At 33.7% G+C, this 25,518-nt stretch overlaps 5 protein-coding genes across 9 annotated transcripts; 2 read left to right on the forward strand and 3 right to left on the reverse strand.

The window, feature by feature from the left end:
• Positions 1-2,576: 2,576 nt before the first annotated feature.
• On the reverse strand, positions 2,577-4,168 carry LOC123321861 (deoxynucleoside kinase). 2 transcript variants are annotated; one of them, XM_044909642.1, is made up of 5 exons: positions 4,012-4,168; positions 3,578-3,774; positions 3,327-3,460; positions 3,151-3,269; positions 2,577-2,849 (listed from the first exon to the last, which is right to left on the reverse strand). In XM_044909642.1, exons 1-5 carry the CDS (start codon positions 4,022-4,024, stop codon positions 2,593-2,595), a joined length of 720 nt encoding a protein of 239 aa, XP_044765577.1. In that variant the 5' UTR covers positions 4,025-4,168; the 3' UTR covers positions 2,577-2,592. The 2 variants fall into 2 exon arrangements, with proteins under 2 accessions (XP_044765577.1, XP_044765578.1); XM_044909643.1 differs by having other exon boundaries at positions 3,977-4,126.
• Positions 4,169-4,780: 612 nt separating this feature from the next.
• Positions 4,781-11,033, reverse strand: LOC123322014 (casein kinase II subunit alpha). 4 transcript variants are annotated; one of them, XM_044909832.1, is made up of 8 exons: positions 10,829-11,033; positions 10,610-10,774; positions 9,654-9,925; positions 9,016-9,266; positions 8,479-8,838; positions 8,273-8,421; positions 8,061-8,165; positions 4,781-6,287 (listed from the first exon to the last, which is right to left on the reverse strand). In XM_044909832.1, the coding sequence occupies exons 2-7, from the start codon at positions 10,680-10,682 to the stop codon at positions 8,068-8,070; spliced, it is 1,203 nt and encodes a 400-aa protein (XP_044765767.1). In that variant the 5' UTR covers positions 10,683-10,774; positions 10,829-11,033; the 3' UTR covers positions 4,781-6,287; positions 8,061-8,067. The 4 variants fall into 4 exon arrangements, with proteins under 4 accessions (XP_044765767.1, XP_044765768.1, XP_044765766.1 ...); XM_044909833.1 differs by lacking the exon at positions 4,781-6,287 and adding an exon at positions 6,950-7,347; XM_044909831.1 differs by lacking the exon at positions 4,781-6,287 and having other exon boundaries at positions 7,404-8,165.
• A 1,188-nt stretch (positions 11,034-12,221) lies between these two features.
• On the reverse strand, positions 12,222-18,671 carry LOC123322013 (trafficking protein particle complex subunit 8). Its single transcript, XM_044909830.1, has 10 exons — positions 18,372-18,671; positions 17,824-18,274; positions 17,490-17,769; positions 17,154-17,428; positions 16,802-17,050; positions 14,958-15,414; positions 14,076-14,780; positions 13,619-13,992; positions 12,766-13,563; positions 12,222-12,704 (listed from the first exon to the last, which is right to left on the reverse strand). The coding sequence occupies exons 1-10, from the start codon at positions 18,526-18,528 to the stop codon at positions 12,440-12,442; spliced, it is 4,011 nt and encodes a 1,336-aa protein (XP_044765765.1). The 5' UTR covers positions 18,529-18,671; the 3' UTR covers positions 12,222-12,439.
• Positions 18,672-18,884: 213 nt separating this feature from the next.
• Positions 18,885-19,723, forward strand: LOC123322017 (biogenesis of lysosome-related organelles complex 1 subunit 5). The gene is made up of 4 exons (XM_044909836.1): positions 18,885-18,975; positions 19,038-19,120; positions 19,176-19,364; positions 19,418-19,723. Exons 1-4 carry the CDS (start codon positions 18,921-18,923, stop codon positions 19,577-19,579), a joined length of 489 nt encoding a protein of 162 aa, XP_044765771.1. The 5' UTR covers positions 18,885-18,920; the 3' UTR covers positions 19,580-19,723.
• On the forward strand, positions 19,588-20,927 carry LOC123322015 (transmembrane protein 199). Its single transcript, XM_044909835.1, has 2 exons — positions 19,588-20,140; positions 20,198-20,927. Exons 1-2 carry the CDS (start codon positions 19,588-19,590, stop codon positions 20,440-20,442), a joined length of 798 nt encoding a protein of 265 aa, XP_044765770.1. The 3' UTR covers positions 20,443-20,927.
• The last annotated feature ends 4,591 nt before the right edge of the window (positions 20,928-25,518 follow it).

Genomic DNA, 25,518 nt, shown 5'->3' on the forward strand with positions numbered 1-25,518 from the left:
AGCCATCATTTAACAGCTTACCACATTATATTCGCAGTATTAGCTCAAGTTAGTTATTACTTGGTCATTAATACCTCCCAAAATTGTGACGTGCTAACATCAACAGTATCTCACAGTATTATTCTTGATTCCACTATTTCGAAATATCTGAGGAAAACCTTTTTGGTGATCAATTTGATGGGTCTTACCACTACACGTGTTCTGCTATCACCCTGAAAAAGCTATCGAGATAGCGATCGAAACAAGTGTTGTGGTAAAAAGTCATCTCAGTGAAAATTAAATCATTCCTACATCTCTCTGTTTCATTGGTCATGGCAACTCCACTAGTTACGCTCTTGAAAAGGTCTGAATACCCAATAAATTCAAAATTATCGCAGTTGCAGACTCGATATCTACAGCTAACCAAACATTGCTGCGACTTTGGTAGAAGTCCATTTGGTTATTTTTCAATATACAAGTTTCAATGAAACATCTTCTTTTCCACTTATAATTAATTATAAGTGGATCAGAACCTTGTTTCATTGAAACCTGAAAAACATATTCGTCTTTCTGCGAAACTTTTTTTGATTAAGTCCTTCTCATAACTGCTTTTTCTAATAAACTCCTAGCCTATTGCAAAACAATCATTATAGACAGTTTCCCAAAATTCTTAGATAGCCACGAAATTTACGAGAATAGCGACTTTTAAATTTATGTTTACGTCAGTAGATAATACTTAGTCGTACAGAGGAATATTAATAAAACAAAGACTGGCTACGTCGGTTTCTGTCAAAAAATACTGAACGGATTTTCATGCGGTTTTCACCATAAGACAGAATGATTCAAGGGGAAGGTTTAGGTGTGTAACTTTCTTAGGGTTCTGTATAAGCTGGTTGAGAATGACTATAAAACTGTTGAAAATATCTTAATCAACTCTTCACTCATAAAATCCTTGTTCCAAACCCACACAACGCTAGTAGATACTTCATACTTTCCACTATTTATGCAATCAATAATATTATCTCAAAATGGACCGCACTAAAAGGATTATGACAAAGGTATTAGATAAGAGAGGTGTATAATCATTTTATTTTATACATAGATTCTTGGCCAAATGCAATATAAAAAGGTTTAACTTGGAATAAATACATAATTCTTTAACATATTCATAACTCCTGTTGAAAAACTTTGGTAATTCTTAGCTATGTTACTAGGAGAATGCAGCTTTAGTAAAATGCCAGTTATTTTATAGAAAATTTCAATGAAATGCATAAGGAATGCCCGTTGAATGTCACTAACTGAGCTAGAAGTTGTTACCAGCTGAATTAATATCTTTAATATATATCCACCCATTTCTCGGTAATTTTCAGAGGAAAGAGACACTTAATGTGTGCATAAAAAGAGTTTCCCCATTTTTCTTCCAGCTGCATGAAGTTAATATTTCAACACTCTTTTAATTCCCCAAATCCATATAAAGTTCTAGTTTCAAAATCCTTAATATTAATGCGAATAAAATTCTCCTAAAATTATCAATGATTTGTGAAATAAAGGTGCTCATTGGTGTAATGCATGAAACATATTTTGAAATCTATTAAACAAATTTTTTTAAGCCTATTCATAACTTTACAAAACATAAAAATGTTACTTTGGTTCAGATATGTGTATGTGAGTAAATAAAGTATAATACTTATATGTTGAAGATACAGGGCGAGTCTTTCTTGAAATAAATTCAGTAAATCAAGAGTTTTTTTTTTTTGTAAATATATGTTCGGACACGTCAATAATTTTTTTAAATGACAATCCTAATTTTTTATGAAGTCACCAAATATCGAATTCTTATTCCTTATTCTTACAAATATATCTACCAAACATCAACTTACACGAAAATAAAGGAATCTGAATGAACTTCGAAATAATTAGAGTTAGAGATGAATGAAATATGGTCAAGACTTTCGTTTATAATTTGTAGTCAAGAATTTAAATGAAAATAAATGTGAAGATTATAGAGGATATTTATTAGTTATATAATTGAGTTCCTTCAGATTCCTTCATTTTTGTATTAGTTGAAGTTTCTTAAATATCTTAAACAACAAGGAATGAGAATTTGATATTTGGTATGCATGTGTAAATTGGTATATGCTTTAAAAATAGTCATGAAAAATTGGATTGCCATTAAAAAAAATTATTGATGACGTCATATATCTAATTTGGGACAAGCTAGATGACATTTTATTGATTAAAAAAAAACGCAATTTAAAATACTAATCGACCTTTCCGAGCATATTAACAACAAAAAAAACTTTCTTTGATTTATTGAATTTATTCCAAGTTAGGGACTCGCACTGTATATCAACGTGTCAATGTTAATAAAAGATAAGATAAAAATTGTCAAATTTTTTTATCATACAAATATTACTTGTTTCAGTTTGAACAAGAGATATTTACAGCAATTGAATAGGGTTTGATATTTACCTATGATCAATACCAAACAATGTTTCAATTGATCATATCGAAAAATTCTTAGTTTCCATTATGATTTCAAAATATTTTCGTACCTGTGATAATAAAAATAAAACTAAAAATAAATAAAATCCAAGTAAAATAAAAAATGGTCTAATTAGAATTGAGCGCTACTTGTTGCAATATATGTGGTTCGAATTTTTCATATTCCTCCTCAATTGAGTCAAGATCCAAATTCGCATCTAAAGTCAAAACACTTGCCGGACAGTGAAATAACGTTTTGTAATAGAGCCATTCCTCATGTAGCTGATGTAAGCTTTCTAGGTATTCTAATGGTACAGATTTTTCCTCTGTCCTATTTCTGGTCATCATTCTTTCGTATACCACTTCGGGAGATGATCTTAAATATACTGAAATTTGAGATTCGAAGTGAGACCCCATCGTTTGAACGGCAAAAGTGCATATTTAAGAAATCAAGCCATGCATAGAACCTTCCTCGAAAATTATATACGTTAGACTATTTTCAGCATCCCATTCTCAAAAAATATTTGAGAAACAGATTTTGATCAAGGATAAGGTATCCTTCAAACTTTTTAATGTGCCATATTATTTCACTGAATTTAGGAAATGACTATGTCGAATAGAGCTTGTATGAAGCTGTGTGTAGAGTAGCGATAGTAATAGGTAAGAAAATAATTAAATAAAACTTGCCGATAAGATCAACATTGATTGGAGTGTTTTTCGTGAGCCATTGGAACCACTCGTCAATCACAGCAGCTGAGGGTTTGGAGAGAAGCTCATCTCTTTTCATTTTCTCCACAAAACAATACCTACAAAGATGAATATGAAATAGAATCATCAAGCGAACAGTGGAAATTCATACTCACCTAGCGCTATATATAGATCTTTCCATTAATTTTACTGGACATTTGGTAGGACGAACATGGTGATCCAACATGGTCAATTGAACGTAAGATTGAAAAGTAAAGCTCCATTTTGTTGGATCTGAATACATATGACCCTGTAAACCACAAAAAGGTCAACATTAACGAGTGTATTCCCGAGAACCTTTTAGACACTAGCAACATGAAAAGCATATTCGACACTTAAATATAATATAATTTTCTATGCAACTCACCAGTAAATTGTGGCCTTTGCAGTCCCTCCATAAGTCAATTGGTTCTGATAATACACAAATGTTATTGTATTTGTTGAAATAGTTCAAAAAGGTCGTTTTTCCGCATCCAATATTACCCTCCACTATGACTGTGAAAGGGCGGCTTTTTTTGCTTTCAGCACAAATCAAATTGTTGGCCATATTCACGATGAACCTCTCTGAAAATAATATTGTATCAAGAGGGGCAACCAGAAACTTTGACTAAATTGCACAGATTGAGTAGATGTAGATTGATAAATTGCATCGACTGTTGCAGAGGCTACGCTTTTCATTAACTGACAATTACAAATTCCCGCCAATTGTCTCACAATTTTGTAATAAACGTCCGTGAGGGATTGATGAAAAAGGAGATGAACTAACCTCCTTTGTACCGCTCAAATAACTTTAATACGTACTTATTGGACCCATTTCTACCTCAATACTTCAAGCATACATGTACAAACAGCAATTAGAAGTTGGGAAATTTCGAATTGATTCAGTTAATTTTCAAAAAACCGATGAAAAACATTTAGGTTAGGAAAACATGACACCGTCATGCGTTATGCAATTTATATACATCCAGATGTATGAATGGTTGCTGCCTTTTTTTGACTAGATTCAAAATAAAAAATCAATTCGTGAAACTCCCAAAAAACGATCGATGTGCGATCATGATAAGTACTACCGTTGTGTGATGGATTTTTTCTGTAAATGATGATGAGTTTCACGAGATTTCTTTCTTGTGTAATGTTATGAATCACTGTTAATTTAAGCTTTCCTGGATATATTTGCCAACCACGTGAGGTGTACGACATCCAGTTGTATTTTTTGCTAGGAGGCCCCCTCGGAGTTAAAAAACCCCCGAATTTCGCCACTAAAAATAGTCTTTTTTCATAATTCCATACGAATCTCGAAATACATTTTAGATTTTTCTAAAAAAATTGCAAGAGATAAACACACCCCAGAATTAGGTAGATATCAATGATAAATTTTAACATGAAATCCCCCAAGGTTGCTTACACAATAGTGCTGCAATTTTTCATCTAAATGGGCCCTTTATTAGTCCTCCCTAATATTTTGCCCACGAAAGGGCTGCATTTCACTGCTACTGCATGAAACTTCTTTCAAAGTTCCTGAAAGGTTTAATTTGATGGATTGGAAGAGTCACCATAAATCAGAGACAAATTCTGTTGTCATACTTTAGTTTGAATATAATAATTTTCAACAAATAATATCCATTCGCTACTATAATCACAGATTACTCATCTTATAAAACTTTACATTACTTTACACATTTCAAGTATTATGTTTTTTTGCTTATATTGAAGTCTCTTTTAAATAATGGGACACTTTCGACAGAAAAACTAGGCAGTTCACACTGAAACGTCTCGAAACATGAAGCGCAGAGATTTTGATACTCTATTTGGTGTATGTTTTAATTATATACCTAGACTGATTACATTTTCTCATCATGAATTATTTACAAGTCTTTATGAAGGGAAAATATCACTTCAGTATAGCACAAAAAACATATGTTCTCATGTTATCGTTCAAAAATTTCAATGGATCTGATGAATTCAAAATACCTAAAAAGCAAAATTGCTCCTATCACTCTGAAAAATCTATAAAAAAAAAACAATTCTCCTCACCAGATTCGTTGAAAGTTTTGGGATACAAAGTGAAAAACATGTCTAGGCATACATACATGTATCTAGTCGACATTGAACTATTTTCAATACAAATGTTGTCAAACATTCACTATCATTGGTGAACTCTTCAGATAATGTTCAATATAAGACATTTTCCAATCAAATCCGAGAAACTCTTCTTCGGGGAATCATCCCTAGTTTACCAATCATTTTCAAGGGCAAATAATAAAACAATATTCGATCATTGGAAGCAGTTGCCATTCATGAAAACGAAAGATAAAACGAAATAATGTTGTTTTTCTTTGGTCGCAACTTTTTCCTCTACACCAATCGTCATTTCAAATAGAGCTGTCATTTCAATCACATCTGAACCAGAAACTGTATGAATCACGTTCATTATCAAGACTTGATGAAACAAATTAACTTAAAATTTCCAGTGGCATAACGATAGTTTAAATGCTTGCAGTTCTAGTCAAACGGGAATGTGAGTAGTTCCTATTACATACACTATATACAGTTAAGGAGGAATGTAGGCATGTAGATTATCTAGTAAACATTGTCAACAACTGACGATGTCTATAAAAATTTCACTAAACGTGAAAAATCAGATTTTAAAGGCGGTTCTGCGGTCTTAAGTAGTTGTTACAACATAGTTCGTCTAGTGTTTCCAAGATCAACATTCGAACGACACAACCATCCCCATCAAACTCTTCTAAACTTCCACATTTCGTTAATGTCACTGAACCATCCATTTGTTTAGACGAACGTTTCCTTGAAAGGACGAAGATACCTTGCAATGTTACGGATACTAGAGCAGTTACTTCACCGCATCAGAATTTAATGTGAACAAACTTTTGGGCGAAAGTACACTCTGATATGTCGGTTTGATATCTCAACGCCTCACGTTTACTTATCAAAAACGAATCCATTTCAGGTTGGTGTTGATGACAAATCAAGATGATTAATAGTTGCAGATCGCATGTAGATGATCGGATGAGAATCCATCAAGTCTGATTGGGATTCTGCAGGGGAGGCAGGCTCATCTGGAACGATACCAGATAATTAGAATCACATAATCCCAATCGGTACTATTTTGAATGTCGAGGCACAGTCAAAACCGGTCATAACTGCAAAGAGAACATGCAAACAAAGATCCCCCACTAAAAATTTTTCAAATCATGAAACTACGAGAGGTAAAGTTTGAAATTAACAGAACACACCAATAAAACAGATTCATGCTGATATGAGAGATTGTTATAAAATAGACAACTTCTAAAGCAGTTACGATATTATTCAATGTGATAAATAGAGAAAATACTTACTCAATTTTTCATAGGTATTTTTTTTAAAAGTAATTATTCAGTTATGGCCGATTTTGACTGCAGTTGATGTTTTGGCGAGTGAATGAAGCTTTGTAAGTTTAATCAATATAAAAAAAAAAATCCAGCTAAAATAACTCAGTGAAGTAGCTAGCAACAGGAAAATAATTTCATTTGTCTCTTATAAATTATGTTTAAGTTACCTTGAACATCGGAAATTCTTGATAAATGTTTTTTTAATGAAGAGATTTTTCCAATTATTTATTTGGAAGAAAGATTATTGAAGTCAATCGGAGAGTTAAGGACTTCAATTCAAATCAAGCGAATTAGTTTCATAATTTGCAGCATGAATTTCAACAGGTTCAGGACTAATAAAATTTTAGAAAAACAGTTTTCATATGTTTATTGCAAAATTTACAACAAAATGACCAAAGTTGAACAATTCCTTGATTTACAAGTTTCAGTATCAATTGCCAGAATATACAAAAACTTATCGAACAAATATAATGTATTTATTATGCAGTTTCACTTCAAGATATTTGTACGATAACAGGTTATCTGTTCTTTTGTGAAATGAATTATCAGATCAACATTGGTCTTAATTTCCTGATTTTTACGAAATAAAATCCAACCTGAGCAGAACATTATACTGACGCTTTTTGTATCAAATCCCCAAACTCTCAAATTTTACCCTGTGGAGAACCGAAGACATAACAAGTCTAATTACTTGACTCAAGTAGGAAAATATGTGAGAATTTACAGAAAACTAATTAAGATGCATTCCCTGAAAAATATTTCAAATAAGTTATGGAAATCGTAATCGCTCAAAATAAAAAGAACTCGAAAACAAACATTTTATTCGATATATATTTATATATATATATATATGTATAATCACATAAAAATACATTGGACAACGTCCACTTCAAAAAATTTACATGGGGCTGCAACTCCAGCCAATAGAAGTAGCTTTCAAATCTTTGATCGATAATTATTAACTGCATGTTATTTTTAGCACTGAGTGAGACCAACATTTAACCCGTAACTCAACTTGTCACTAATTCAACAGGATTTTTACGTATCGATTGGATGTCCTGGATTGGTATTCGTTGTGTATTTTTTTATTAGTGTTTCTTTGGGAGAATTTCGATGCTATTAGTTTTACACCCCATCCATCAAAGAAATCAAGCCAATTTCACAATTGCTTAGTATTCACAAAATGTACATCTTAGTTCAATATTTCAATATAATAAAAATTCAATTATGTTTCGTTTCACTGAGGACTATTTATAATTACATATAAATAATATGTTAATCACGTTAAAAAAATATTTTAAATACCAGGTAAAAAGTGGTAGTTTTTGTGTCTGCCAATCCAGAATCTCCATTATAACAATAAAAAAAAAAGGATTCTAAGAAAATAAATAAACTAAATATCTATTAGAACAAGCAGGACTTGATTGTTGACAGATGTGGTGATATGACAAAGTGCATTACCTGGTAGCTACTCACCTACTCCTACCACAGACAGATTGCCTGTCAGCGGAGTAGGGGACGATGAGACGGTGGACATCATCCGGCACTGATCTTTTATTACAGGGTCTGAAACAAAATAAGAGAAACCTCTGTAGATCTTAACATTGAAGCAGTGTTAAATACAGTTCAGAGTTATCCAGATTTCAAAAGGAACCATCAATGTTGAAACTTACAGAAATACGAGTGCTCCATAGCATCCCGTGCTGTCAAACGTTCCATATGGTCATAACGTAACAATTTATCCAAAAAGTCTAATGCTTCAGGAGAAACTAAATGTTGGTTTTCACTATGCACAAAACGTTCCCACCTTTTCCTGGAGTGTCTGAAATTAAGTAGAAGATTGACCGGGTGCAAGTATTGGGACACTGCGAGATATTACCTTCCTAAAATTTCATTAAATCTGGGGTCTAGTTCTATGTGATATCTATCTAGGTATTCGAAGAGTTCTTCTGTACCAAGGACTTTGGCAATACGGACTAATTGGTCATAGTTGTCGTGACCATGGAAAAACGGCTCTTTTCTGAATATCATACTTGCCAACATACATCCCAAAGACCACATATCTAAGGAGTAATCATACATCTGATAATCAACAAGTAGCTCCGGTCCTTTGAAGTATCTTGAAGCGACCCTTACGTTGTATTCTTGTCCAGGGTGGTAAAATTCAGCCAAACCCCAATCAATTAATCTCAATTTCCTATTTTCATGGTCTATCATAACATTATGTGGTTTTACATCTCTAAAATGAGAAACTGGAGATATCATCTGAACAAGTAATAAGAACAATTTTCAAATTCGAAAACAATCATCAGAAAGTATAAGTTAGCATCAATAGGTTTCAGTCCCGAAAGATGGTATAAAAACATCATTTAAAACATCCAAAGACAGAAAAAATTCCAAAGAGACTTATGCTTACCTATGCATGATTCCCATGCTATGACAATAATCCAGCGCCTTGAGCAATTCATATAAATAGTAACGAATGTCGAAATCTGTTAGCGTTTGGTAAAGCTGCTTGAAATCTGTATTGTTTACATGTTCAAATATTAATGCTGGTGTTCTAGAAACAGGATCCTTTACAACCGACTCTAAAGTTATTATATTTGTACCGCCTCTCAAGTTCTCTAAAATTTTTATTTCTCGTTTTATTTTCTTCTTCTTCACAGGCTGGAAAAACAACACAATAAGTATTTTGACCTATGAAAGTTCAAGGAGTACCAACAATATTCATTAAAAAACAAGAACAAGAATTTCCCAATAACACCTGTTATTTGGATGAATGAATTCACATGGAAATTTCTAATAAAATCTTTTTATAGAAATTATTTGATATCTGGAAAATGTCTTATTTATCAACAAAATATTGGCTATTGATAATCTTGCAACATATTCTCATGTGCCATCCCCACTCTAAGATCTATATATAATTATAGAGAAGCATGATATTAAAGGAAAATAAACATCCGATCAACCTTTCATGAATATTTGTGTTGACAGATAAATATAATTTCTTAAAATGCTACTCAAGAAGAGAAATATAGATAAAAAAATTACCTTCAATATTTTCACTACACATTTTTCATTATTTGTAACGTTAATTGCTTCGAAAACTTCACTGTATTTTCCTCTACCTAGTTTCCTAACCAACTGGTAATCATCTTGTTGCCCCCAGTCCACCACGTAACTTTCATAATCCCAGTAATCTCTAGGCTTGTGACAGTTTACATCGGCATATATTCTGGCTCGACTTGGTACAGCCATATTTTTAAAATGGACTAGACTACTTACTAAATTACGAACATATGCACGATTTAAACCACCAAACACTGAAACAGAACGGTACAGTTTTAGATTCATATGGACAAATGCAACAAATTTTAAATGGAATTGAAATATCAGTTACTGTGTATATCAGTCACAATCTTCAGTCCCGAAAGATGGTATAAGTAAATAACATCATATGAACAAAATTTCACCCCAGAGTACTACCAGAATACAAACATCTAGCAAAATGAAAATTAAGTTCGTAAGGTTATAAATAACTTAAGATGATGTAACTTATGATGTGAACCCTAAAATAAGAAGTGATAATGTGAGTCTTCGACAACTTTGGTGTATTCAACTTCATTATTAGAAGTTACGATGCAAACAGTAGGTTTCTCAATGAACTATCAGGTGTAAGTGTTAATGTTCTAATATAATCAGATGAATTAATACTCAGTATTAATCAACCCATCCACAGTGCAAGTTATCTTCAGAGTATCAAAACATCGAGAGGCATGCTTTGCAAGATATCAAAATGCCTTAAAACTAATTACGAAATTACAACACAAAAAGCATGTGTTCAGCAATTTCAATAACGCCCACTCGGAAACAATAAGAGAAAAGGATACAAACTCTATAATACAATATTCAATGTTATTCGAAAAAACAAAGCTACGTTAAATAAGGATCAAGCTCTGTTATAATTATACAGAAGACTGCCTTAAGTAATCATAAATTTTACGAACCTTGGACATTAACGTATTTCTCATTCACCAGTAGTATTCTAGGGTTAAAGCAAACTTTGGCTATTTTCAACATTCAATCCGCATTACTACATATCAGCCGATTCCTCAAATTTTTGATTAGCAATACATTGAATAGCCTTGTATAGATAGGCACACGCCATTCCCCTGAACATACTAGGACTCAGAAATGTGTAATAAAGCCTAGAAAATACATCATACCTATTTCATTCCGTCGACAATATTTTAGTAGGATCACCAATATAAATTTATATGCACATTTCAATCATGAATAACTTCGTTTTTTGGATATTTCTTCTTGTATTTTTATTCCGTTTTACACGAGCCGGCTTGGTGCTTCTTACTTGAAACGGAGATCCAAGATGGAAGGAATGGCCATCCCGCCACGGTAGACTGAATTGGAGGATATTTGTATTACTTATTTCAGTATATTGCGTACCCCTCTAAAACTACATTGGACTTGTCAGTGGCGTCGACAATAAAAACGTAAGGACATGTGTGGTTCATCCGTGCCATATTTTTCTTTATCGCTGCAGATTAACACCGAATTTCTGCCATTTCCCATTGGATTAATTAAAAAGAACGAGTGGAAGTTGATATTCATCCATATGAATCGTTCAAAATGAGATTAGAAATTGTCTACGGCCATCCCCTATCCGACGCTCTTGCGTCACGGGTTTTACAGAGAGCTGCATCGATAGAGGGCGTTGCTGTAGTCTTGGTTCAAATCAGCCCCCACAGGGGGCTATTTTCACCTTGTGTGGTAGGATTGATAAGAAATTTGTTTTGGAGGTGAGGAACCGATAGGAAACAATTTGATTATTCAGATATAAACTCAGCTTCACCCCTTCTTCAATATGAGCAGGTATCCACTTCAAATTGTCATGGTCTACCCTTCTAATTCAAGGAAAATTAGGGCCTCACTGCTCTCCACTCAGATTCTAAAGCTACAGCACCTTCTACAACTAGCATGTTTGTTACTTCCAATAATTCCCACACCAAACCCTTTGAATTTCAGATCACAAGTGTTCATATAGTGATACACGAAGGAATGTTTGATCTGTAGAGTGCCTAGATTTTTGGATTATAGAACCAGAGCTTCTTGTGATCATATTATCTAATCCTTGATTACCTTTGAATTATTCTATGTTGCTTCTCACTTAAGGGTTTCGAACACATAGAAATCATAATATTGTATATCATAGATTTTCAAAATTGAGTCCACTGCGATGTTACAGAGGACAGTACATTTCTCACCAGCATTTCGTTTGACAAACCGGTTACCATTTCCTACCTGAACATCGTTGAATAGCTGAATCACACCGGTACTTCGTCGAGCTTCTGACATCTAGACCTGCTCGATACGACCGTACTTCTTAGACCATCCAGACTTTGGAACTCAGTGCCACCAGACGTTTTCAAGTGCCTGTTTGTAAACTTCCTCTTTCTACTCTCCGCATTTACGTCTAACCTGCATGGATCGTTTTAGTAAAAAAAAAAAAGGGAAATAAATATTTAACACAGATAAATACAAAGAACCTTGTTCTTGATTTCAATTTGTTTGATACATCAGTGTTTCAAATAAAACGAACCATCATTTTATCAAAAAATCTGTTTCAATTTATACTCAAGTACACTGTTTCATAAATTGACACAATTTAAAAACAAGATTTACAATATCTCAGCATTATGTAACATGTTAAATAACAATATATTATTTTATCACTATATTTGATATATGTAGGTACAAAATCTATAAAAGTAATATTTTACACTACAGTTTATCAACATTCATTTGAATGAACGAATTTGTTAACTATTGCCACTGGTAACAATTAACATAGAGTGTATACGGCAATTTTGTAACGTAGTTTCTTTCAGTTCGTCCAATTTGCTACAATAAACTTCAATATTAGCCCCCAAATCGAAGGTTCCCGGACCATAAGTAGCTACAGAGAGCCGTAGTACCTCTGTCGATAAGGGTTTCATATCTCTAATTATTATACTAGATCCAAGCCACCTAAAGTGATTAGTTGTTGGAGAAAAATTTGGTGTTTTACCATCTGATGTAGGCAATCTAAAACCAAATACAGAAATTTCATCAAATTATCAAATACGTGACTGAAAATTCGTTATACCTCACTGGATTCCGGGTTTTAACCATCACCCGGATGATTTCTTGATCTATCACACTATGTATCAACAGCTCAACAGGTACCAAACAAAGATTGCTACGTTGAAAATCATGTTTGACAACTGGTGGACATATAACGTTATAAGTAACCTGAGTCTTCAACAAATCCATCTGGTGTTGCTTCTCCTTCTTATCGTTATCCTCCAGAGATATCGGAGGTTCGACCAGTGGGAACTCCAATTCCAACGGATGCTTCTTTATCCTATCGAATTTGATCGGAACAAAGCTCTGGCCATTCGCGTTACGTGTACTTTTTTCATCCTTCGTTAAAGCTTGCCATTGAATAAGTAAAATGCCGTCTTTGTTTTCCTTGAAATTATCGAATTCAGAGTCGTCGAAAATATTTATAGTTCGCTGTTCAGTCTTTTTGGCGAACGCCAAATAAGCTAATTGGTTGGCTATCGACATCGTTTCATGCCGAAGAGGAATGCTAGAGTATTCGCTTCTCTCAAGGATCCTTCTTCTTGTCCTCAAAAGAATATGGGCCGCCTCTTGTGAATGTAATACGATATTTTGTGGGGTTACGATATTACCTATGAACATCCAGTGTCTACTCAATAAACTGACATTTGTCAGGGTGAGTTCAGTCAATACTGAGTCATACGTTTTATTTAGATTTGTTGCTTTTATGCCTATGCTTATTTCTTCTACTGACTTAGAGTTACCACTATCCATGGGAGTTATGTTTATTTTTATGGACTCTCGTACAGACAAATTCCAGCTTTGTCTCACCAATCTATACCTGTATATAAAAACCGTCACTAATTTCAAATTCATTCATTAATCAACAAACTTACCTAGGAATACTTTTACTATCTATGTTCTCATAATAGATAAGCAGATGTATAGAATACGGTCCTTTCAAGGATGGAGCTTTCAGCCAAATAGCAATACTGGTAGTTTCCCCAGATTTCAAAACGCCATCCGGTAAAGGTACAAAAGTGATATGATTTTTCCTAGCCAATTTTTCCCTGACTTGTATAGTTTCGATATCACTAAAATCCGTCACAAAGTCATCTGCTTTGTGAAATTCACAATTACTGACCATACGAGGCATCGTTGATGCCAAATAAACTTTGTGAAGGGGCACGCTTCCAGTGTTTTGAAAATTCACAGTGACTTTTTGCATTTCATCACACAGGAAGTCGGTACTTATCTCCGAGAAGGTTACCTAAAAAAGAAGCTTCAGTACTTTTGGGTCAAATGATGACTACTTGGAAATTGGGACACCAGTTTCATTAATTTATACCTTACCTGCAGGCAAGGTGCTGGTGGAACAACCCGGATATTCAGAAGTTTTTCTGTTATACTACCATCACCAATTTTTCCTTTCAAATTGATAAGTTGTTTACCCTTTACGAATATAGTTTCACTAGAGCCGTTACCTGTGCTCAATGTGTAACTGATTCCGGTAACCGTAAGGTCACCAACATGTAAAGGTGTTAACATCAATATTACATCAGCTTTTGCACTTATCTCTAGAATAACTGAATTTGTAACGTGTGTCTTGATGTATTTCTCGATATTATTCTCAGATGTATTCTCATTTGAAAATTCTTTATCGCCAGTTTTGAAGGTCCAAAGCAAATAGACATCTTTCAATTTCAAAACCATTTGTAGCTGATTGAAAATTTGAACGGACAACTGAATTGGCTCGTTAACTATAGCGTTAGGAGTGTTCGTTAGGAGCTTCTTGTTATTGAAGAATGTTATCATTGGTTTGAAGAGTAAAGGAAGGGACCCTTGTGCTTCTTGAACGAGCATCTCTTCTAGTTTGATCCATTTTTGTTCCATTCCCTGAACTATCACATCTTCGAAGCTCAAACCCATCGCTGGAATCCTCCCTGGCGTCTTCAACGGAGATAGGGGTTGAAGGAGAATTTTCAACGATGAAGTAATATCGAAATTTGGTAAGGGTAACAGAGGAAGGCTGCCGTCGGAAAAATGTTTCATCTTATTCTAGAAAAGTATCAAACTCTTAGCCACACACCCAAACAGAAACATATTTAACGTTTTTCACTGACCAAGAAATTTTTTCACACTTGTAATATGTAACAAAGTTAAATTTAACAATGTGGGAGATTTGAAAGAATAAATCAATTATGAGTCACTGCTGCCATCTATAAAAGTACTCACATCTAAAATTGTTAAGTATTCCTTGAGGAAAGTGATTTGTTGTTGCGCAGTTTGTTTACTTTCCCCCAGTAATAACTTCGAGAAAGAATCTACAGCTTCCTCGTAAAAGTTCAAGTTATTCGCTTGCCTCCCAATCGTATGAAGTATATGATCACAAGCCAAGTTCCATCCATTATCTTTGAATACCTGATAGGCCTGTTTATAACTTCGTAGTGAGTGCTTTTTTTGAGCAGCCTTAGAATATCGATGACCAGCCAAAACCATGTGGAAGGCATATTTTCGAACCATTTTTGATTTTAGAAAACAATAGGATGCTTGCTCCAATAATAGAGCCGATCTCAGATGTGATTCTTCACTAGTCATTCTTATCAATTGTAAAGCTGCTTCTCCGTAGAGTAGTTTGTTCTTCAAACATTCTGAGCCTAGCAGGGTGGCTCTTGTAGCAAATTGGGGCAATCTAAGGTGAAAATCAGCCATTTATAGTAGCACAAGGCTAAACACTATTAAAAACAAAGCGTTTCTCTTATAAACTATGTATGCAGTACAGGCATTTTCAGAAACTTACTTAGGTTGACACAATCCCTAACTCACACGTTTGTTTTTCTTATCAGAGTTAACTGACCACTTTTTTTTCTGCCTGACTTCTTCTAGAATACTTCAGATGATTAAAAATGTTGAAAAACGGGATTTTCCATTTACAATCTATAATTTGATCTCTTCTTTTTTGAATAGCTTCTTTGGTTTTTTGTATTCTTATTTCAAATGAGTTTCATCTCATTATTTCATTGCCTTGGAACAGATTCCATCATTTTCTAATCAGTTTATATTTCTAAAATATGTTTTCAACAACAAGGAATAAAAATTTTATATTTGGTACGAATGTGTAACATGATATACCCTCAAAGAATAAAAATAAAAAAATAGGATTGTCATTCAAAAAATTTTCGATGACTTTGGACACATTGTAAAACATTTTCTCATACTAAAAAGAACGCATTGATTATTACTGGAGCACAGTTACAAAAAAAAATATTGTCTTTGATGTACAGAATTTATTCGAAGTTAGAAATTGGCACTGTATACTGCGTATTTATCTTGGAAGTGATAAAAAAAGAATTTGAACAAGAGACATTTAGAATTGGTCGTAAATCACTAATTTGTATCACTTAAAGTCACTATGAGTTAGATTTGAAAAGATTTTCACTGAACTGAAAATATTGTTCACTTCACTCTAGCACTATACATACTGGCACAGTAATTTTCGAAAATTAAAATAAAAACAATAACAAAATAACAACAGGATAATTAACAAAAATATCAGAATTTTCAAAGGGCCAACCGATCTACACAACGTTTTACCCGCAACTGATCGTTATGCACATATTTCATGATTGTCGTGCGCGTAAATGCTTATATAATAGTAGAATGAATCGTCCACCACTTCATAATAATGGAAATTCCCCGGTGAATATTTCGTGGATTGAGAAAAGAATAGTTTAACAAAAGGGTATATACTCTTTGGTTAACGTTTGTTATTGTAGGAAAAATATATCAATGTTGTTATTGGTAGTGACAAAAAAAACAAAATAAAGAAAAATTGAAATTTTGGGTAGTCTCATGACCATATTTAACTCAAAAGCAGTGGAAAAAATGTTTGAACAAAAGACATCTCGAAAGCCATTAATACTTCAATCAATGCAGAAACAGAAAAGTCTAGAAAACATTGAATTTAGAATATGTTGTGTCTAGTTTTTGTGACTTGATTGTGGCTAGAGGATAGGTGACCCAGATAAGTTTCCGAAAATGCCTTATGTATAACTGAAAAACTATAGGTTTTAACTCACTTGCATGTGTTCAAATAAGTCGTAATACTCTCCTCAAGATAATCATGAGTCTTTCTATTAGATTCATTGGCCATGAAAGCTGAGAGTGCAGCCATTTCCAAGGCACCAGCATAATACAACCAAGCTTGATCGGCATTGAAATCTCTTTTAGCTAGATGATAAGCTTGAAATGCAGCACTGTAACTGCCAAACATGAAATACAAATCACCCAGCTTCCGAACATGGAGTTCTGGTGAATCAGAAGCATACCTAAGAATAAGAAAATTGAATAAAATATCATCCCAAATTGTCTAATATTTAACTATTCAATTTTAATATAAGACTGATTAAAAATTATATACATTCAACATACATTAAGTTATTTGAAGCAGAACTGGAACCTGGTTTATTTGGATTGAACCACCTTTTCGTAGCACTGAGAAACGATCTACTAACTCCTTTCTTATTTGAAACATTTTCACTCAACATTTGGATTTGTCTTTCAACATAAGGCATCAAGCAATTTTTCGTGAAGTCTACTATTAGAGTTTTTATATTTTCCAAATCTTCAGCTCCTAGACAAAGGCCATGCACTTTTGAACCATTCTGTTTATTGAAAATTTCATCCTTTGCATTCAATTTATAATTCTGAAATGTAATGAGAAAAGAAACTGATAAATTTGTTCATGGAAAAATAATCATTACATACCAAATTTAAATCTTCATGTTCAGGACTAAGAGGATGATAATTTAGTGTTTGTGTAACTACAGATTTGACCTCATTGGCTTCTTCAGCTAACTCGTATACATTTTCTGCTGTACTCGAAGTTTCCATAGAAGATTTGATATTATTACTTATGAATTGACTCCAGGGATCAGCAACATGTTCTGTTACTCCATTATTGCCAGGAGGCCTTGAATTCATCCTTAATAAACAAGTGTTAGTTGAGCCATAGGCAGATTTTATACTTTCATAGGCTGTAGTTGCACTGAAAAATGATAATTATAGATACAGCTTACAATATTTACATGTAAATACTTACACATTTATATTTCCATCAATTACATCATGAATAATAATGTAGTATTTTAAAATATTAGAGCTGAACCACTTTGGTAATTTCCCTGGCGTACTACTGTACATCTGATTCAAATTCTGAGCTAATTGAATCATACTTTCTGCCGGATTTGTATCAGTCGAAGATACAACTAGAATACAAGCTAGAAAGTGCTTTGTATATTCATGATCTGAAGGATATTGCACTTGTAAAAATGTTTCTCTCCACTCCTCAAACCAAGGTGTAGATGTAGGTATTTCAAGATTATAATTTCCAATTGGCAGTATTTCAGTTTTTGGTTGAGGAGCTTCACTAACTGATAAGCTGAGGTGTTTTTTGGCAAGCATTGTTTGTGGAGGCCTATGATTAACATCAAGAATAGATAGTTTGAAATTCTTCAGCGTTGTTATTACCCCATTATGATCCTTGTAATGTACTAAAAATAAATCAATTCATGTCTTCGTGCAACAACAATTTATGTTATTACGAATTGGAATATGATAATCAAAACGACACTGTGAAGTAGAACTTACTTTCGCTATTCAACCTACAGAAAGGCTGTAGTAATTCTACAAAAGTTAAATTATTCTTTTCGCAACATTGTTCTGCTTTTGAAGAGCAAATCACAGCAATTTGGGGTGTAAACGCATTTTTAATAAATTCTTGGGGAGTTTGCCTGCAGGTGGCCATTGCTAAGGCTGCTAAGTAATTACAGGCCTTTTCGAAGTGGTAAATATTCTCATTAGTGGATTTCAGAAAAACTTCCAATTATAAAAATTTCCATTTTATGATTTGAAATAAGAGATGAGTTTTTGCTGCGACAGGCAAGTCAACTTGTATGATGTTCCTGTCATATCAAGAAATTAATTCATGAACCATAGAATTCTAATTATTTTGCAATTCAAATCTTCGTATGCTAACAGAACATTTCTTTTCACCGAGAGGTTCAAAATCAATCCTAAAAGAAAAATCGCGAAATCATATCTCTTCAATATTAAATCTCAAAAAGGGAACATTGTCTCATAGAAATAGTATTTAGATTTTGACAGTCAGTGTTCCAACAGCTGATTAACTTCAAAAAAATGTCAACGGTTGAAGTAGCACGAGATCAAAAAATTTCAATTGTAATTACAAGAGGTAAGTGTTTAATAAACAGGTGTTAGTGGTGAGGCCGTAGTCATTTGAATATATGTTTGTAGATGTAGGAAATATATGGAAAAGATTATTCGATCATACTCATTTTCTGAATGGAGAAATTACTTACATTCTTAATGAGTTTGAGGTATGTCCTATGCTTTTCCATTGTATATTTACACTGTACTACGTTATTTTCTTAGGTGAAACGTGAGGATAAGGAAGTAAATAAGCTTTTCTCAATTGTTGAAAGCATAACAAACTTAAGAGACAGTGGAGTCAATAAGCTGACCAAGACATTAGATGAAAACTTATATGAGCTCAATCAAAAACTGACCTACTCCCTATCGTTATCACAGAAAGTTTTGGACTTGGAAACGAAGTATAGAAAGGTTGGTCTCTTGTCATAATCACAAATACGTTTTTATTTAAGAGCGACTTACAGGATACAACATTGGAGGATTGTAAAAAAGAACGTAAGATTATTTGGGAACAGTTTATGGATGATATAACAGAGAAATATTCAGAAATAAATAATACCTTTGAGCAAAAGGAGACAGATTTGAGAAATCATTATACATCACTTTCGAAGCAAATAAGTAACTAATTTTGAAAATGACCACTCATAAGGGACCAATAAGTGATCCAACCATAAAAATGAAACCTTCAGAAACCTTATATAAGTACATAACAAAGCTGAAAGTACCATTAGAAGGTCTTCCTCCTGGTATTCATGCATTAATAACAAAAAGTAAAGAAACATGTCATTCTGAAACTTCTACTACACATTCTCATCTTTTGGTTGCTGAAGATATAGAAAAAATCAAATACCTTGAAGAAAGGATGGGTAAGAACCTGTCATACTCTGTACCTAAGGCTGATAAAACAAAAGTTGTCGATAAGATCTTAACAGTTCCAGATTTGAAGTGGCTGTATGACCATTGCGTAGAAGAAAATAAGCAGAATGCTGAAAAGATATATTTTCATGAACTGATAGAAGGGTCAGAAATGTTACTACCACCAAATCAACAAATTCCTAGAAACCCTGAAGTGGAGAAGAGATGTGAGAGGTTGAGAATTGCACAAGAGAATGAAAAATATAGGAATATGACCAAAAATGTGGATTCAGTTAGAAAAAAATTGCCAGAAGACACACTAGGATATCAAAGTGAGTATTGTGGAGTAATGAATTCCATGAATTTATTAATCGTGTTTTTGTTTTCAGTGAAAGAGATGAATAAACAGCTCATAGCAATATTCCAGTTTATTGTCTCGGTGGCTGCTGGTTTTGCATTTGGTTTTATCGGAGTTGAAGTTTTGGTGGGACCTTTAGACTTTGGATTCAAGCTTTTATTAGGAATTATATTCGCTCTCATTATTGCTTTGGCAGAACTGTATTTCTTAGCTAAAAAGTTGAGCGAAGATTTCAAGGAACCGGATATTCAGAAAGGAAAGACCAAAGTTGATTGATTTAGAGACTGCTTTCAATTCAACGATTCTCTACTTTGTCACAGGACAAGCTCACGTTTCTTTTCCAATCTTTACTGAATTTTAACTTTTATCAAGTGATATTTGCTTCTATGCTTTTTAATGAAATCGGAATATTTGATGTAAATGGAATGTAGTAACATTTAGTTATGATCAGTATTTTATTCTTCATAAGCAATAAACATTTCCAGAACTAGCTCAAAGACCTTAGGAATGGTTGTTTTGCTTTTATGGTTCAATTTTTTTACTGTTGATTCAGCACCCTTGTGATTTTCTTGTTGATAATTTTTGTTTATTATTGTATTTGATCATAATTTCTTACATTGTTCAAGGCAATTATAATTTTCATTTTAGAATGAAATAGTTTTTATATACTCGGAATTGTTTTGTATATTTCCATCATATTGAATTTTATGGATTGGTATGTAATTTTTTCCTAATTGTCCCAATATATATTATACAATTGAGGTTGTTTTTTTACTTTTAAATCCCAGTTATCCATTTGAAATTTCAAACACTCTACCATTATACAAAGACAACTTATGCAATAACTTCATCAACATAGAAACTCCAGGAATTATCACTAAATGAATCAGATGAGCTAGTTTTCGTGCTAAACATAATCCTGTGTTTGAAATAACAGGCCCGTGGGGTGTTGAGGATGAGAAATGACTTCGTTATCTCCAATAAGAGGTAAAATGAATTTTGTATATGAAATTATCCGGATTTTAATTTTGCATCCCCAAGTTCAGTTTTATAATTTCACTGCGCTATGTTGAATAAAAAGGAGGTTACCTACTGACTATTCAGGCAACCAGGGGTTACTGCACTGCTACCTTAGGTCTATTGTACCCCCATCAGAGCTTTGATTGCAGTTGCGCCATCTACAGCTTGCCTCCAGTTCCACTGTCAGAGTTTTTATGGAATTACTTCAAGGAGGCTTCTACAAGTAGCTCGTCCAAAGAATTTTATGTTGGCTATTTGACCAGGCGATTATTCTTTCTTCGCACAGAATTTGCTATCCGTCCGTTTGTGCTAGACCTATTTTGAGGCGGCAATGCCCTGCAAGGAAGCCAATTATTACAATGTGTAATAAATTTTACTAAGATCCAGATACATCTCAGATCTCGCAGCATTAGTTCCGAAGCAGGGGTGGCTGCATTTTCCTATGCCAAGCGAAATATTCTTATTAATTAAAATTTTCTAGTTTCCGAAATAAGAAACCACTGAACAGATTTTCACCCTGCAAGGATGGATTTATCCAACTTTTTTGCTAGTTTGTGAGTAATAATAGACCTCATCAGTCGCATTGGCGCAGCATTATCAAAGAGTATTAGCCGATCTTGTGCGACGGTTCTAGCTCTTGCATTTCCACCACCATGAACACATGCAACACTTCCACTAGTACGTTTAACTAGTGAGTTAAATTTAAATTTTTGAGTAGTGTATTATCTAGACTGAATAAGAGCCACAGTTTCCAGTCTGTATTAGTTGCCAATACCAAATTTTCAATCTTAAATCCACTCAATAAGTAGGAAGGTATACGTAAATCGTGAACTAAATAAAGAGTTCCTATAAGTATATTCCTTCAGGAATTAAACGTTTCGCGAAAACGTAACGAATAAAAACTAAGAAAACCAATGGAAAAGATTTCTTATAGCAACAACATCAAAAACCCGAACCGTTTTTCTAAAATAACTCAAACTCCACATTCTTCTTCCATCAACTAGATGGCTCTGGGAGTTCGAAATATTGACCACAAAATTGTTGAATACGGTACAGTTAACAATGAGCGTCTGGACTTGAAAACACAAAGGAAAACTCTGATAATACCCATTAGCATCTGAATGGATTTGTATGAGAATTTTTCGACAGAATAACTTGTCTGTATGCCATGAATTGTGAAACTTATTGTTGTGGTTTTTGATGGTGGATTGCGTTATTCCAGAATGAAAAATAAAACATAAATTGATTATTTTCGGGATATAGGTACCAATATAATTTGCTGATTTTGGACAAGTCTATTCTATCAATGTATGGATAAATGTTGCGACAAGAAAATGTAGCTATAGGGGCATATCGCTTCAAATTACATTTGAACTTTGATTGTTCGCCAAATAATATCATCCCTATAGACAAAATATTGAGAATTGAATCCCTCAGAAGCTGGGAGCTCCAAAACGTCTACTGAGAGTATATAAGTAGTCGATTTTTGGTTTTTTCATATCTAACAATAAATGAAAATCTTCCAAGGGAAGTGTTAAGTCATATGATATTTTAGAATAGTTGTATCATCCTTAATAGAATTTTTTTTCAAGACATATTCCTCAAGAGTAAAAAACTTGTTGAAGAATCCTTAGTGAAATGAGAGAGCTCTTCAAATTTAAGGGGTTGTATTAACTAACTACTAAACCGATCCCTCGAGCGTCGTTCAGAGATTCAAAACATCCATTTTCGGTGAACCACCCTATAGCATTCTTTCCGTTACCGTTCCAGAGAAGCGGTCATTCATCCTGTTCCGTAGAGGCTTTGATTGACAATTCAATCAATAAAATTGAAATATATGTGACATATTCCGTCTGTAGTTTCCACGAAAACCTTTTGAATTGTCCGCTTTTATCAGCAGTCGGTTCTAGTATTGTACGTTGTTTTGTTTTAATCAGAGGATGACTCATATATGTTCGAACTTATCAAAATTATGTTTCCTTCGAGCTGTCGGCTTTATCATTTATCTATTTTCGATTTTTTTTTTCCGGGTTATGTTACGGTGAAACGTGATTTCCAAAATTACCACGATGAATTGATTTTATTGTTCTATTCGAACCTTTAAAAATATCGATAGGTCAATTTTTTCAAATAGCATGCCCTGAATTTTTTTTATCTGTTGGAATCCCCATAGTGGGTAATCTTCATTTTTATGGAAACATTTTGGGCCTTAAATGAATAGCTTCTATAAAATTCAATTCAGGCCTTGAGTGTTGCAATTAAAATGGGGACCACCGGATGACCCCATAAAGAAAAAATAATTTTAAGCTTATGTGCTAATTTGAGACGATTACGCCAAAGTTTGAATCATACTCCTAGTCCAAAATTTTTAAGAGTTACTGACCGATCGAGCACTGTTGACTCACCCTGTATATATTATGGAGTTGAACGAATAAAACGTGACAAATTAAATATATAACATAACTATATGTAATGATGGGTTTATTCAGAGAGGGTTGTTGGGTCCAATACTGAAAATAATAAAATAATGAGTTAATCTTTCTGGGGTGAATAAATTATTTTCATTGCTCTTAATTAATACGTATACTAATCGAGTTCATTGCGGTTGTTGGCGATATGCTGCAGATCCCCAATTCGAGCGTGTGAAAGGGGTATTTGAAAAAAAAATGGGAAAAAATCGTTACATCGCCTTTCGACGTTTTGTTTTGTTGTCGTTCGTCGCTAACGAGTTCATTTTTCGTTCCCTATAATTATTTTTAGATTCACGCCACCCGTGGGTCGCCAGTTAACCACCTAAAATAAGTAAAATTTGAACCTGCATGAGTTTTGAAAGATGCTCTAATGTTGTAGACGGTGGAACATGTCAGGGTTTCAACAACACACCACAATTAATAACTGACCAAATTGGGAAATCCTCTTATATGGGAACTTGAAGAAACTCATACTCATAAGAAGTTATGTGTATGAGTATGTATATAATTATTAATTAGTTCAAATTATAAGTGAATTAACTCAACAACTTCATACTCTTTATTTTGTGAAAAGGATTAATAAGAGACATTTCGCCTTATAAATCAGTTGAAATTGTGATAATATATGAAACGAAAGAATTAAACTTTGTTGGCAAGACGTTAGACAAAATGACAATATTCATGTCCTGGTTATATAGTTACATCAACAAAAAGCTGGACCAATTCAACAGACGACAAATGATGATGATCTATCGATCTACAAGTGGCTATTATATTTTTAATGTCAGCAAGTATGAAGTGTGACATAAAAGCGGGAGTCATTATGAATGGATGATAACATAAATAAATTCTCGTCCATTCAATGTTAGCTTTGAAACAACAATTTTACCAAATTGTTCCGCGTTTATTCAGAACTAATGTCACGGAACATATTATTTAATAATAAGAATTAATTCCGATGCATAACACTCGCTGATATGAATAATATCAACAAGAGTTACGATCTGACTCGAACTAGCCAATTTGTCATCGTCAGGACAACGAAAGGTAGAAGAGGAGAACGTTCCACCGAAGAAGAGCAGATGCTGACCATGGTTTCGGCCCCATTTGACATCGTCAGAGCAACACAGCTACATCTGCGATGGAAGAAGCTTGGAATTTACGGACCCTAATAAAATACTAGTAGTAGCACTCTTTGGTAGTAGCTTCTGAGTATTATCGAGTTACAGTTATTACATACCCCCACTGTATATCGAGTACTGTTCGAGCGCCATCTAGTATATATGAAAAATATTGAAGATGTTGTTTAGTTGACTCTTCTCGGTTATGGATGAAAGAACTTAAATAACATCAGACTATCAGTCATGAAAACAACTGATTTAAAATAATTTGTATTGATAAAAGAAAAACTGCACTGCTCGAAGATTAAAGTGATAATGTGCGTGCATATATAAAGGGAAATAAACGATTTTGTTCTAAAAGTTAGGTGTCTTTACGGTCAGCCTGCCTGAAATGGCAACAGTAAGCAAGACTGCTTTAGATAGAGAACATAACAGATGTACAAAAAGAGAAACGAAGATTTCACCTGATGGAGTCTGCAGGCTCAAAATAGGCTGTTAAAAAAATCTTGAAATCAAGGTTTAATATCCAGTGCAGTCTCCTCTTGCTCTTCGTAGTGATCTTACTCTGTTCGGCATTGTATTTTAATCAGGTTAGCAATGAAAGTTTGAGGAATGTTTTGCCAATGTGCGTCAAAGCATTGGCGAGCTGTTGTAATGTCTGCGATGGGTCAGGTAAGCGGTATAATAGTTGTGACATTGCAGACCAAACATATTTTGATCTGGAGAAGCAGCAGGCCATG

Source organism: Coccinella septempunctata, chromosome X, assembly GCF_907165205.1.
Source record: "Coccinella septempunctata chromosome X, icCocSept1.1, whole genome shotgun sequence".
NCBI classification, from domain to species: domain Eukaryota; kingdom Metazoa; phylum Arthropoda; class Insecta; order Coleoptera; family Coccinellidae; genus Coccinella; species Coccinella septempunctata.